General features: G+C 42.7%; 1 protein-coding gene across 1 annotated transcript in view; it reads right to left on the bottom strand.

Moving 5' to 3' along the window:
* Positions 1-485: 485 nt before the first annotated feature.
* The window catches only part of EFCAB5 (EF-hand calcium binding domain 5), a 40,731-nt gene continuing 27,626 nt past the window's right edge, over positions 486-13,590 (bottom strand). Inside the window, exons 14-23 of the mRNA XM_035889592.1 lie at positions 12,308-12,464; positions 8,729-9,018; positions 7,683-7,855; positions 6,709-6,937; positions 5,835-5,987; positions 4,520-4,623; positions 3,429-3,682; positions 2,618-2,847; positions 2,329-2,425; positions 486-744 (exon numbers count right to left, since the gene is read on the bottom strand). Of these exons, the coding sequence (XP_035745485.1) occupies positions 590-744; positions 2,329-2,425; positions 2,618-2,847; positions 3,429-3,682; positions 4,520-4,623; positions 5,835-5,987; positions 6,709-6,937; positions 7,683-7,855; positions 8,729-9,018; positions 12,308-12,464 (1,842 nt within the window). The 3' untranslated portion in view covers positions 486-589. The remainder of the gene's footprint in view (positions 745-2,328; positions 2,426-2,617; positions 2,848-3,428; positions 3,683-4,519; positions 4,624-5,834; positions 5,988-6,708; positions 6,938-7,682; positions 7,856-8,728; positions 9,019-12,307; positions 12,465-13,590) is intronic.

Consider the following 13,590-nt stretch of genomic DNA (forward strand, 5'->3'; position numbering starts at 1 on the left):
ACCTGGAAGCATCGCTTGTTGCCGACGAAAGAAAGAAAGAAGAGTTTAATTTCCCAAAAATTTATTAAAAAAGTGATTCTGCCAAACGATACGTTATTGGAAAGATGAAATCTTGCTGCAGACGGTGTAGTTGGCTGTAATCTCAAGCTTTATCCCAATCAAGTTTTTTCTGCTATATTAAAAATGTAGGGCTTTTCTGCAACACGTTTAGAAGAACTTGACAAAATGCTGATTAACAACCTTTACTTAAAATTATTCCTAAAAAGTAATTTAAGGTGACTGAATCTTGAAAATTTTTGCTGTATCATTTATGAGCATTGCAGCTTGGTAGTCATAAACTTGTCCCTGCCTCTTTCTTTACCCCATCAAAATTAATTAAAAAAAACACAGCCCCAAAACCTTTAATCATATTTTTAAAATTTAGTAGCTATCCTAGCAAAATCGTTTCCTTTAATGTTTGTATTGTTTTTTTCTTTATAATCCCTAACAGACAAATATTTAATGGCTACGCATAAAAAATACCCAACAGTTGATTTAATAAAAGATGTGAAATGCCAGAATCACTCAGGTTAGATGTGGAATTAGAGATTTAACTGGGGGGACAGTAGAACTGGGCACCAAACGGGGCTGAAGACGGAACTTTTTTACTTGGGATCTCTGCGAGCGACAGGCAGGTGAGCACCCAGTTGTACAGGTACTCGGCGGGCGCTGAGCCGTGCTGCCACACCGCCGCTCGGGGTACACCTGAAACAAAGAGAGGTAACTCCAAAAGCCAAGTTCAAAACTGACCAGCGTTGCTACAAAACCGAACAGAGATCATCCCATCAGCAGAGCTTTCCCTGAGTCCAGTAATTCCACCCTGGAAAACGGTGACGCTTTGCTTAGGGACATGGTTTAGTGGCAGTGCCAGGTTAACAGTTGGACTTGAAGATCTTCAAGGTCTTTTCCAACCTAAATGATTCTATGATTCTATCTGAAAAGCACACAGCGTTAGTGTGACAGCAAGTGGTCAAGCCCAGGAGTGCTGCCTTTTTACTGTAATTTCTTTTGTGTTGTGGTAGGTCCCCTGTTGTACAAAGTGCACTGCTATATTTTAATGCTAAACAATTGATAATTAAAAAAGAAAAGTGCTTTTTTTCCAAGCTCGGATTTGATTTAAGAGTCATATCCTTCAGAGCTCTTTTAGTAAATGCTGCTAAAGGTCACCACAGAATGGTACCATTAAAGGTTGCTCTGTCGATAGAGTGTAGGTTGGTTTGTGCTCTGGTCTATATTGCAGCACATGTATATGGAACATATGGGCATTATCCAACATACATCATGTGTTCATTTTAAAGGAATTCCTATAATTGTGATTTATACCCGTATTCACACCACTGATCTGTCACTACTCTCTGAGTAAGTTCCATCCTGGGAAACCAGCCTTTTGTAGCATACCAGCAGTTTGCCAAAGCTGTATATTTTAGTTGCATCTACAACCCTAATTGGAGGAAGACTGGATGCTCTAGGCCTGCTTCATTCTCGCCAGTGAATTACTCTAATATACATGAGGAGAACGCATGAAAGGGAACTATGACTGTATTAAGTGTTCACTGTTCATCAGTAGGCAGGGTACTGTTAATAAATATCCCTAGCTAAATTAACAAGTCTTGTCCACATTTGATTTTTAACAGGCCTCTCAGTCTGGCATTAGATCATCAAAGGAGAGATCTCAATATGAACAACAGTCATTTCTCTTGCAGAGATATTATAAAAAATAATAGCCTCTTGACTGCTCTGGCACCAAAAAAGCTCACGTTCATTAAAGGACAGAAAACCAGACTGAAACCCAGCTCCAGTATAATGGCACCTGGCAGATGGTGTTTACAAAGAGGAGGGCTCACACTCTCCTCCCACAATCGTGTTGCTTTGACCCGTTTGGAGCTGGGTCAGTCCCTTGGGCAGGCCATGGAACTCTGAGGTAGATCTACTTGCCAAAAGAACCATCATTCTTAATATGTCTTTACATGTAACTTGCCAAAACCCAATCATTCTTCAGATGTTTATCTGGGGGTTTACAATGAGATCACTTGTTCTGGTAGGTTTCAAAGCTGATCTGCTCCCCTTTCCTTAAGGCAGTGAATTTTGGTACTAAATTTATCAATTAAATTTATTGACCAAAAAAGACTGCAGATATTTAGGACCCCTCATCTGTTGTTTAATCTATTGTGAAATCAAAGTTAACTTCTTAAGTAAGGACCTTAAAAGCACTCAGCTGAAGGTTGCCAGTGACACCGTTCCATTGCTGAGCTGTGTCTGGTAATCTGACAATCAGTTTATGATATTTACCAGTGATGCAGTCCAGCAGCAGCTCTGCTTGAACTTGCACAGATGCAGCAGTTGGATCAAAGCAATAAATCTCCTGAATCAAATTGTCATCAAGTTTCTGCAATGCAGAGAACAAAAAGGGTCAGGTGGCGGTGAAAAACTTAGGAGAGGGTTAAAGATGGCAAGGTCAAGCATATAGGAAATCTATAGGTAACATCATTTCACTGCCAATTCAGCCCTGGCAAATTCCCCCATATCTTCTTGGGGGAGGAAGAACAGAAAACAAAGTCCCAATATTTTGAAGTCTCACCAGTATACACTGACTCCAGTTCTCAGTCTCCTCCGAGCCCTTCCAGTCTGGATGGAGAAGCAACAGCACAGCCTTAACTATGTTATGTACCAGAGCTGGTGGTTCTTCATAGCTCTTTATGTCAGCAAAGCTCTCAGCATCAAGTTTCTGCACACACTCACGCAGGTCCTGAAGCATGAATCGGTGGAACAGAATCCCTGCATGCCTCAAATTTGCCACATGTTCTGCCTCTGGAATCAAAAGCAAACCTTTCAAGAAGTTTCTCAGAAACAACTGCTACTCAAGGCTTTTGTTACTGACTGAAAGGCTCTGCCCTCTTTATGATTAACTCTTTGTCTCCTTGACTGATTGATTAGTATACAGCCCAAGTATCCCATGAAACTTTTAAAAACGGGTATGTGCTTGAGAATGGGACAAAACTTGGCCTCAGGGGCAAGCAGAGGTTCTGAGACCATGAAGGGTTCAGGCATGGAGGTAATTCTGGAACTGTGACATTCAAATTCTTTTGATCTTAGTTGGGGCAGTTTTGAGGAGGACATGTGAGATCCCTGATACAACAAAGCACCTTGCTTCACACCTTTGATTTCAGTGGGAATTAAGCATAAAATATCCTGTGAACCAGAGTAAAAATCTAAACATTCTGTTTGACCGGGCTCTGCTAAGCACTTAGGCTTGCTCAAGGGTAGCTTACGTGTAGTAAGGTTTAGTATTTGTCTTTCCATACTTGTAAGAATGATACTTTAGATCATGGCTTTACTGAGATTCCTAATTTCACCCCTAAAAACCTATCTTGGCTCTGTATGCACAATACCCAGTACATAGGTTGGTTCTGTTCCCTCTAAAGACATCTTCAGTATCTCAGAGCAGGCAGCTTGGGCCATCTTTAGCATTTTCTGTAGGTCTTTGTGTTCATGAGGTGGTAATTTCTGGTGGTGTCCGATGCTGATATCAAATATCCCAAGAGCTTGTCCTGATAGGTCCCGGAGAGGTACTGCAATGTGGTATTCCCCACAGACAGAAGTGTGAATGACCTCTGAACTGTCTACGCATTTAAATAGGTAAACTCTGAAATGAGAGTAAGAGAGGAAAATGTACTAGACTTTACCATTTTGGTTTCTTTTGGTAATTTATTTAGCATATTTTAGTAGGATGCCATTCATCTCTTCTTCTTGAAACTAAGGTGTGGCATTACTAAACAATTGTTTATTTCCTCAAATTGAAATATGCACAGCTTTAAGTGCCATTCAAGCCATATACAAAAAGAAGAAAACAGCATTGTGGAAAACAACATTGCTTAGCCATGACAATTGCTGAAAATCCTAAGAATGTAACAAATGCAAATTAGGTTGTAGTCTTGCTTTAAAAACAGATTTTTGTTTATAACCACATTGATGTTTGTTTTATGGAGTTTTATAAAAAGCAAAAACATCTGGTGGAACAGTAAATGGCTGTTCAACCAACTTTGACAATAAGGATGATATGCTTAAAAGACAAATGTGTGAGGATCTGGGCAGTGGAAGGAAACAGATAGTTGGAGGAAATGAGACTAATATGGCCAGGAAAAAAGACAGACTGTTCTGAAGAGCAAAATGCTTCAGTGTAGACTCTAATCCTGCAAACCTTTCACAGCAGATGTAGAGCTTGATTGGCAGCTCAGCTGGTGAGCATTAAGTTGGAAGTTAAGTTTTTGCAGGCCTAAACTCAAGGAGAAAATACTCCTCACCCCTTCATAATTCAGTGTCACATGCAAACGCACCAGAAGCCTTGATAGTGAGGGTGCTACAGCCGGACACTCTTGCAGGCTTGCATTACCATGGGCTTTATGTAATGTGGGTCATGCCTGATGCAGGCTAGAGTCTAGGGCCAGAGGGAACTGGTTCGATTGCAGGTGCTGAAGCCTACCTTAAGAGGTTTTCTTTCCTGAGGAGAAGAACAGGAGAGCTATGAATTTCTTTTTGTCCTGTATTATCCATAGTAATCACCTTGTGCAGAGCGTAGTCATGTGCCTGCCAGAGAGAAAAGGGAGGTTTAGCTGCATCCAAGAAAGGAACAGCCATTTTGGAGCTTGGGGAGGGAGGAAATTGTTTATTTCTTAAAGGAAACTCCTATGTACATTCAAGTGCAGTGGGATGGTTTAAAGACATCTCCCAACAATGCTTGGTTTTGTTCCCAGCGTGTATTGCTCAAGATGCATGAAGAATGTGCCCTGGACCTCCCTCAGCCAGACTATTTAATCCATCCCTGGGCTCCACACTGAGGAACACCCTCAGGCCAAGAAGAGGTTTCCCTTCTTTTTTCCCATCCCCTTGCAGTCCTCTTTCTCATGTCATGTTCATGTCAGTGTGCCTTGACATGTGAAAAGCAGAGAGAGGAGCAAATGACCTGGCTATCAGGCAGCTAACGACGGAGCAGAGCCTGGAATGACAACAGAAAGCTGCCAACATAAACCATGCTTATCAGAGGAAGCAGCTGAATTATGGCTACAGCAGATGTCATGCAGACTTTGTGATGACACAGGATCAGTCCTAAATATTGCATGTGCTTTTCGTCTTCTTAACTCACTTGTACATGAGGTGACAAGCTTCCCAGGGCTGGAGTGCCTGCTCAACAACCGGAATATGATCTGCAGGGAGGGGGCTGCCTTTACAAGCTAGCTAATGGGGAGCGGCCACTTCCTGGGCTGTATTTACGTCTTGGTTGCTGACATTAGTTCAGAATGAACAGCTAATACATTAGTTACCACGTTCTTTTTTTCCTATAAAATAGCATAATTTTGAAATGCACAGTATCTCCACAGAGAAGCATCTCCCTTTGTGGAGGTCCCAAACAGCAAAGCTTTAGCAGGGACTTGCAGTGTTGGCTAACCTATGGGTGGGTGGGTGGATAGGTGTGGGGTTTTGCTCTGTTGGTTGCTATGCAGCTGTGAGCATTGAAGTAGGAGAATATTCCCTTTTCGCATTGAGAAGAGGCTATACTAGCAGTGCCTTTGTTTTACATTGGAGAATGAAAAGAATGAAGAGTGGCCTCCTTTACGGAGGGAGCCTTCCCTCTCTACAGCTGTAGCCCTTTTGTTGCACAGGCAGGCACAAGAATCTCAGGCAGGCTTCAGTTTTTATGATAAAATCACTGGGAAATCACAGGCAGCTAGAAATGGCACTAAAGTAGCCTTGTCACCCCCTGACTATTACAGGCCTTTTCACTGCAGTAAGCTGTGTACCTTGTCTTTGCCAGGCTCCACCAGGTATGTAGTAACAGTGTGGATGCTGGGTGCCCTGGGATACAACCAGTCCAGAGCAGTAACAGTCATCTGTAGGACATTTTCCAGTCTGCAGACATGGTGGTAGGCTTTGCTGAATGCCTGAGAAACTCCCTGTGAAAGCAGAATCCTCCAAATGAGCCAGACAGTTCCATACGATTTGCGGAAAAAGCTGGGGAAACTTTCATGCAGCAAAATTAAGAAAATGGTTGTAACAAATTATTTTAATCAGAACTTGTAAAGCTGAAAAGTGACTGTGAAATGTCCCTTATCAAACAATGCTCTAAACCTCCAGAGTACCCGGGCCACAGCCAAGTCCTAAACTGGACAAAGTTGGTTTTTAGTGGAGATAGCCCGACTGACCAGTAATGTTGGCTTGCTGCGCTCCCTGCTGCCCAGATGATGCATCCACAATGAGACTGATTCTAAAGAGCATCCCAAAGAAATCCAGACTGCTGTTGCTTATAATTAGTCCACCACATAAAAAGTAAGACTTCATGCCAGTTTATGGAAACAAACACAAATATGAGGTTCAGAGCTTCAGGAAATAAAAGCTTTGCACAAAAGTGCAATTAATTTACTAGTCAGGAGGAGCTTAAATAAATTATCGATTAAGTGATACCTCATAATCAATTACAGATAAGATGCTAATCAGTAAGATATTGATAAGGAGTTCTGCTCACACCACTTTCACCATATACAGTAAAAAGTGTCCTCAAGTTCTTTTCTTAGTTGTACGTCTTAGGTTTACTCAGAACGAACATGTAAAATTCACATGGTCCCTACACAGCTTTCTGAAGAGTGGTCTAACAAACTGCTTTCTGATGGTGCCCACCTGATAGAAACTGATCTCATGGCTCAGAAAGATGGTTTTCTCACACTGGTCCCGAAGAGTGTCAAGTCCTAGAATGCCAAAGACTCTCCAGCGAGCATCATGCAATGGCAGTACCAGGAGAGAACCTCTTCTCTCCTCCACAGGGCGGTCATAGTTCCAGAAGTGGATATTTCCGTGGAGCTCAACTCTTGGAACATGGATTGGCTTTCCCTCTTCAACAGCTGCAAAGCTGAAAAATGAACTTATGAGAGGGTTTGTTCAGAGTAGCAGAAAACCTTTAGCAAAGCAATAAATAGTGCAGCTTTGATCTCTCCCTGCTTTTTGGCATCAGAGAAGGAAGGTGTTAGCTCCTTATTCTGACCACGCCCAGAAATACCACATTTACCACTTGCATCCCAAAGACAGTGGTAATAAATAAGATTCTTTTCATCCTTAGGACATTTTAAAAACATCAACTAATGAATGTAATAAAAGGGAATACAGAAGTGAGCAGCAGTTACATTTAATACGTTAGAAGAAGCAATATTTAAAGAAAGAGACAAATATGTCTAGCTTTTGAAAACAAGAAATAAAGAGGCATGAAAGCCATTTATAGTGTAAACACTAGGGAAGGAAAGGCACTGTTCTCAAAAAATACCCTGTGGATGTAAACTGGTGTAAGGGAATTAATTTTTAAAGAAGAAAATGTAGGTCCAATATAATAGACTTTTACTAAAGGATGAGATTTATTAGACTGTGAGCTAATCTCCCCAAGGAAAGGAGTGAAATCCCAAACAGAGCAGTTCTAAGTAGACCATACAAACTATAAGGGCACGTATACCATAATGAATCATTCCACAGCGGTCCCTGAGGGGTATTCTTCTCCAGAGTACTCTATCAACTGCTGTTTCCAGTGCACCCCAAACCACTGCCTGGTACCCCTACATTCCAAGTATTTTTGGGAAAACGGAACAGTTATTTGCAGCTTTTCTTACCTTACTCCTTTCATGTCTCTGTAAAGTATCTGGTTTAGAACGTATGGAGCATCATCTGCAGTACATGCCACATAGCGTAGGAGAAACTGTCCCCGCTCTGGTGAGAGCTGGTTCTCTTCCAAAAGGGCAATATATGCACTGATCTTCTTGTTATCCCCATGGGCTTCTGCGTCCTAGCAACCGAATGTTTCCCGTTACATTATGTACATTAGCTGTTGGCCATTACACTTACTTCATGTACTTAGCACTTGTCTCATTTTTTGCTGAGATGCTCTTCTGGGTCACTGATTTTGTATGTCATGCACCAACTGCATGACATGTATGTGTCTATGCTGTGATCGTGTCTGACCGCTACGCTCCGTTACAAGCAAAAACACTTGGTAGTTTGATTGGCAAGGAAAATGGACTTCTTTTGTCCTGCTGCTAATGGGGAGAAGTTAATATAAAAATAATCCCTAATTATACCCTGTGCCTAAGCAAAACTCCTGTGGATTTCTTCTCCAACAGGAGATTCCTTTGGGACAATCAGACAAACAAATGCCAGAGTTGCTATTACAAACTGAGACAATATTGTAAGAACAGTTCAGCTGCCATGAGAGAAGGTTTGCTTTGAGGAGGGCCTCAATGGTGAGGACAAACATCCAAAGTTGCAGCGGCAAGTTAAAAATGAAACTATCTCCACTACAAATTAACCATCTTTGTCCCAAACTGACTCAGGTGTGTTTCATTTCAGAAGCTCCAAAACTACAGCTATGGATTTCCAGATTTGATGCAGGTCAGCTCTTCAAAAAGTGAGACCTAAGTATCCTTGAGATGCATTCTGTATTGGCAGAGCATGGATGAGAATTCTTGTATCGCAGAGCTGACCTGTGACTCTTTTCTGCCCATAACCATTAGGTCGCATCAGCTAAGTGCAGAAAGCACAAGGAAGCCAGCCTCAGACCAGCTTCCCATGCTACCTGCGACTTCCACTCAAAGGCACCAGGGTTTGAAGTCAGTGTCACAATCCCAACACGAACGACTCCTGTGCTGCCTGGGATGCGTACCTGGGAGAGGGCCTTAAGCACTGCTTTGTAAACCAGTCCCATGCTTGCTCCGCTGGTCTCAGCTGCTTGCTGGATATCGTGCAGCCATTTCCTCCTGGCTAAGCTTTGCAGGTACTCCATGTGACTTCGTTCCACGCTTGTGGTCAGAAATTCTACCAAATTATCAATAGCTTCATCCTCATCGCCAGTGAACTCAGAAGCAAGTAACTCAAGGAAAGTCTGGAATGCCTTTGGGGAGAGCTTCCCCACTCCACTGAGCTGTGGGTAACGGGAGCAAAGGTGTTTCTTTGCTAGCAGAAGAAAGAGAAAAAAAGACAGGGACAGTCTATTTGAATAAAATATTTTGCTTTTCTTGTGCAAGATTTGACTCAAGCCCTAAACTGGCTTTGGCTGGAGCACTCCAGTCCATCATTCCGGGTTTCTTTGAGCTATTTCCTAAATGTAAGTTGTTGTGACAGGTAATCTCCACCTTCCAGACTGGATACACCTTTTCTGCTAGATGCCTGCTTTCTCACCTACTGAGAAGGAAACCTGCAAGGCATTGCTTCTGTACCCCTTCTGTACCCTTGCAACATACCTAAACAATAAAGGTCAATGGAAAGCTGCTTGGAGTTATCAATAATCAGAGATATCTTCACATCAGAACCAAATTTTATGGACACTGGAGGGGCTGGTGAGACTGGGCTGCAGGTAGGCATCCTGCATACAGTAACAGTAGTTGAGACCTTACAGAAAAACTATTCCTCAATCCCATTAAAAATGTGAAGGCCAGAGTCTACAGATGATTTCACAGATGACTCGTATTCCTGGATTTTCCATTACATACCATACTTGCAGACATTATATTTTTCTTTTGAGGCCTTCCAAAGTAACTATAATTCTTAATCACCCTCTTTAGGTGCCTTTGGTGAATTATTGAAATAACATTTGTATTGTTCTAAATCTCATAAATGAAGAGCAAAGAAAACGAAAGCTCTACTGAAGTCGTATAGAGGTTGGGACAAGAGTGCTCTGGAATCACCTGTACTGCACGGAGGGATGTAGATGTGGAGCAAAAGGAGCAAGAGAGCTTTTATAAGAAATACAAAGTTTAGAAGAATAAATTAGTGTGAAAAACATCTAAAAGAGTGAAGTGCTGCCTGTTAGCTCTCAGGGGAGCAAAGGAGTAAAGGTCATTGCATGGAGGCTGCTCCTTCCCATCTTGCACAAGGCTGAGAAGTGGAGCCGTGCCCCAGTCCCCTTTTTCATGTCCCAGAGATTGCAGCTGAGCTGGCGCAAATACGGGCAAATAAGCTGCAGTAGAAAGGTCTGGCAGAGTTTCCTTTTGCTTGGAGGAAGGAGGAATGAGGAACGCCACAAGGGTCAAAGAGCGATTCTCAAGAATTGCTTTCCTCTATCTACTCACTTTAGTGCACAAACTTCCAATCTGCCCAGAGGTCCTGGAGACAAATGGGGCTCATCTTTGACTTGTAATCCTAACAGACTGAGCATGAAAATGTACATTTATCCTATCGCTTTCTATTTAGATGTTACTTAAATCAGCAGCCGGTCTAACAGAGCAGTTCAACTCCTGGGCTGGCTCTCGCAAGCCCTGCTGCTGCTGCTGCTCCCGCCCTGGGGAGCTCCTGCCCAGGCTGGGGCTTGGGAAAGCCGGGATCCACCATGGGCTCAGCCCAAGCTCTGCTTGCCTGATCGTGCTCCTGGCAGTGCCTCTCCTCAGCACCGCCATGACTAACACTTTAATCAGTTTGATTTTTTTTCCCTGCATCCTGGTTTCAAATCCTGTTGGATCCAGAGAAGGAAAGAAAAGGAAAATGCACTATATGTCGAGCCGCTTCCCACTAGCAAACCAAGCAAGCAAAGATATATAGGTAGAAATGTGACTTTGCTGTTAAGCAGTGAGTATTTTGTGATCAGTACATACACTGGGCTATGAGGAACAGTGTAATACAAAATGCTTTGATTAACGGTGCACAGGAAGAGGCAGGGAGCTGCCCCAATTGCCTCCCAGTGCACTTGAGACACAGATGTTTATGGGAGCTGAGACCCTCCTCCTCCCCCCACAGAAGCTGGGGCATTTTATCACCGATTTTAGCTGCAGAACTAGCAAGTACTAACTGGCCCCAATCATGGTGGAGATGACTGTTAATGCTGTCATATCCTGACCATCATCTAAAGAACATTCAATATTTTAAAACCTAAGTTCTGATTTTCTGACAGAATTAGGATGGAGAAATTTTTTATGCTATAAAAATGTTTGGATTTTCACGTCCGCTTTCTCCTCTCTTTGAAGAGATGAGGGAAGAAATACACATCAAGTTGAACATGGCAAGATCAGTTCCTTCATTGCTGAGCTATAGCATAATGAATTACTTTCCCCATTATATCTGTAATGTTACACTTTTCACTTTCAAGGAAAATCAAATAACTTTCCCCACTTTTCATCCTGTTTTCATCCAGGAGGAGTGTGATGTCTGTGAACCTTTCCCCCAGACCTGCTTGTTCCATGATGCCTTTGAGAGATTAGGTTGAAGCTGCTAGAAATAGTTTTATGTTGCTTGTGGGTGGCATTGATTATGGTTATGCTACCTTTCTATTTATTTGTCCTTTAGTTTATGAGCCCTTCACGGAAGGGACTATGTCCTTCCATATTTCTGTAGTGTGTTCTGGCATGCTTTGAATACAAGAGAGCTGTGAACTGCTGGTTTCTTCTGTGGCTGCGCAGCTTGGAGACAATTTACCGTAGCATGCCAGTGCACTCCCCAACCCACCAGCTGCCTCAAGTGAGCTAAAGGATAAAAAGATTTTGGAGGTTGCCAAAATGAGCCATTTTCAGTAACATGTGGCAGAACAAGCAACTTGAAGATATGCGTGGAGATGAATAAACCAGTCCTCTCCACCCAAGTGCACATGCAGCCGTGTTCTTAATTGCCAATACAGTATTTCAGAGCACCTAATGCCCATGTGTTAATATGTATGAGGCTGCCAGACAGGTCCAGGTGAAGCACTTCTGTCTGACCCAGGTCTATTCTGTCAAGGACCAAATTTGCTACGTTTATCTGGAGAAATGAACCAACAGAGAAGTGAGACTTGAAGTTGCTATCTAATTGATGAGAACCATGCAATGGTGTGGATGACTAAAGGCCATTTGAGACCCATAAGGAAAGCTGGTGTTCTCTCCTATGAGATACGTTCCTGCAGATAGCACAGTAAAATGTATCCATTAAAAATAGCTGGGTGACACAGATAGGCTAGACTAGAAGTGTGAAACCTGTCCTCAGCTTTACGTGTGTTTTTCACTGCCATATCACAATGTCATGAAAGCATTGGGCTACCTCTCTGACTGCGAATAGGTCGCAAGGGAGTCTCGCACAGGAGGAGGGGATGGAGCTATGCATTAACAAGCAGGTCTGGATAACTGTTCCTTTTTATTTTATACATCATACCTTGTACGCTTGTGACTGCTTGCAAAACCAAAAAATGACTGGTGCTTGCCAACAACTTCATTAGCACTGTCACTGAATGGTTCAAGGCCTACTGTGTTGACATTGTTCTCTCAGAGCAGAACTGCCTCCTTACCCTTCCTCAAGGCTTCTTTTTCCATCCCTTCCTTGAATGTACTTAGAACAGCATCCACCTCTTCCAGATCCAGGAACCCGGATGCATTGTTGTCCCACTTTTCGAAAAGTGCCTCCAGAAGCAGTTTCCGTCGGGCCAAGCGAGAGATGTGGTGAACCTACAACAGAGGAGCAGCTGTTTTTTGATAATTCCTGGACACTGATGCTCAGTGTCTGCACAAGCATGGAAAGTGCAGTGCTACGCTGATCACATAATTCCTATGGGCTAGGCCAAACCTGTAAATACACAGCTCAGACCTGGAGATGAATCGTTAAACCTGAGAGATATTTGGAAACCTGAGAGATATTTGGAAACACTAAACACAGCTGACAGTTCAGTTTTACCAGGCAGAATCAGCACTGCAGATGGTTATTTCCCAGTGAACAAATGAAGTGCGTGCTGGATCTAAAGTGAGATCAACTCAGGTTAGTAGAAGTTTCCCAGAATGCAGATATCTTCCTAGCAAGAACTAACCACAGCCTTGTTAGTAACACCGAAGATTTGACAGTTTGTCTTTCCGTACATTGTTATTTTGCTGGTGCCGCCCAGTAGTGTGTGGGCTCCAAGCAAATGCATGTACAATTTGTCCTTTAAACCCAGTCTTTGCCGAGCATACAGTGATAAATGGCTGGAGTGGAATTCTCTCAAAGGCCAAAACATTGGCAGCGTGTGCTGTGTTCAGTGTGAGGACAGCAGAGACGTCAGATCTAATATCTCACCCAAATTAGGTCAGCAGCACAGAGAGAAACTAGAAAGAGGTCTGAGGAAAATGTAGCTAGAGAGGCTACTATGGACAGACCCACCACGAAATATATCTGTACACTGAAGTGATATGGGGCACCCTGTTGCGGTGCATGAGGATATTGCTGAAGGAGAATATATTTTTTTAACAGATAGCAAGAGCACCTTGATAACAAACACAAAGAAACACGTGTACATTCACATACAGCCATGCACATAGCAAAACCAAACATACTTGTTTTAAAATCCTCCCTAAAACATCCACAACCTCATATGTACATGCCAGTGCACTAGGTCAGAGATCAGGTTCTTGGCTATTATAGAGGTGAATAAGCACAATGGAATGTTTTGAGCTCTTTCACAATTGACTATCAACCTGCTGTCTCACTGAGTCCAGCTCTAGAACAGACAGACAACTTCTTACAGGATCAGCCTGTCATCACTTCTAGAGCTAAGGGCTAGGGAGGGTGGATTCTTATGAAAACAAAGGGGTAAAAGGTCTC

This window comes from Egretta garzetta, unplaced genomic scaffold, assembly GCF_000687185.1.
Source record: "Egretta garzetta isolate BGI_Z169 unplaced genomic scaffold, ASM68718v1 scaffold112, whole genome shotgun sequence".
NCBI lineage: Eukaryota > Metazoa > Chordata > Aves > Pelecaniformes > Ardeidae > Egretta > Egretta garzetta.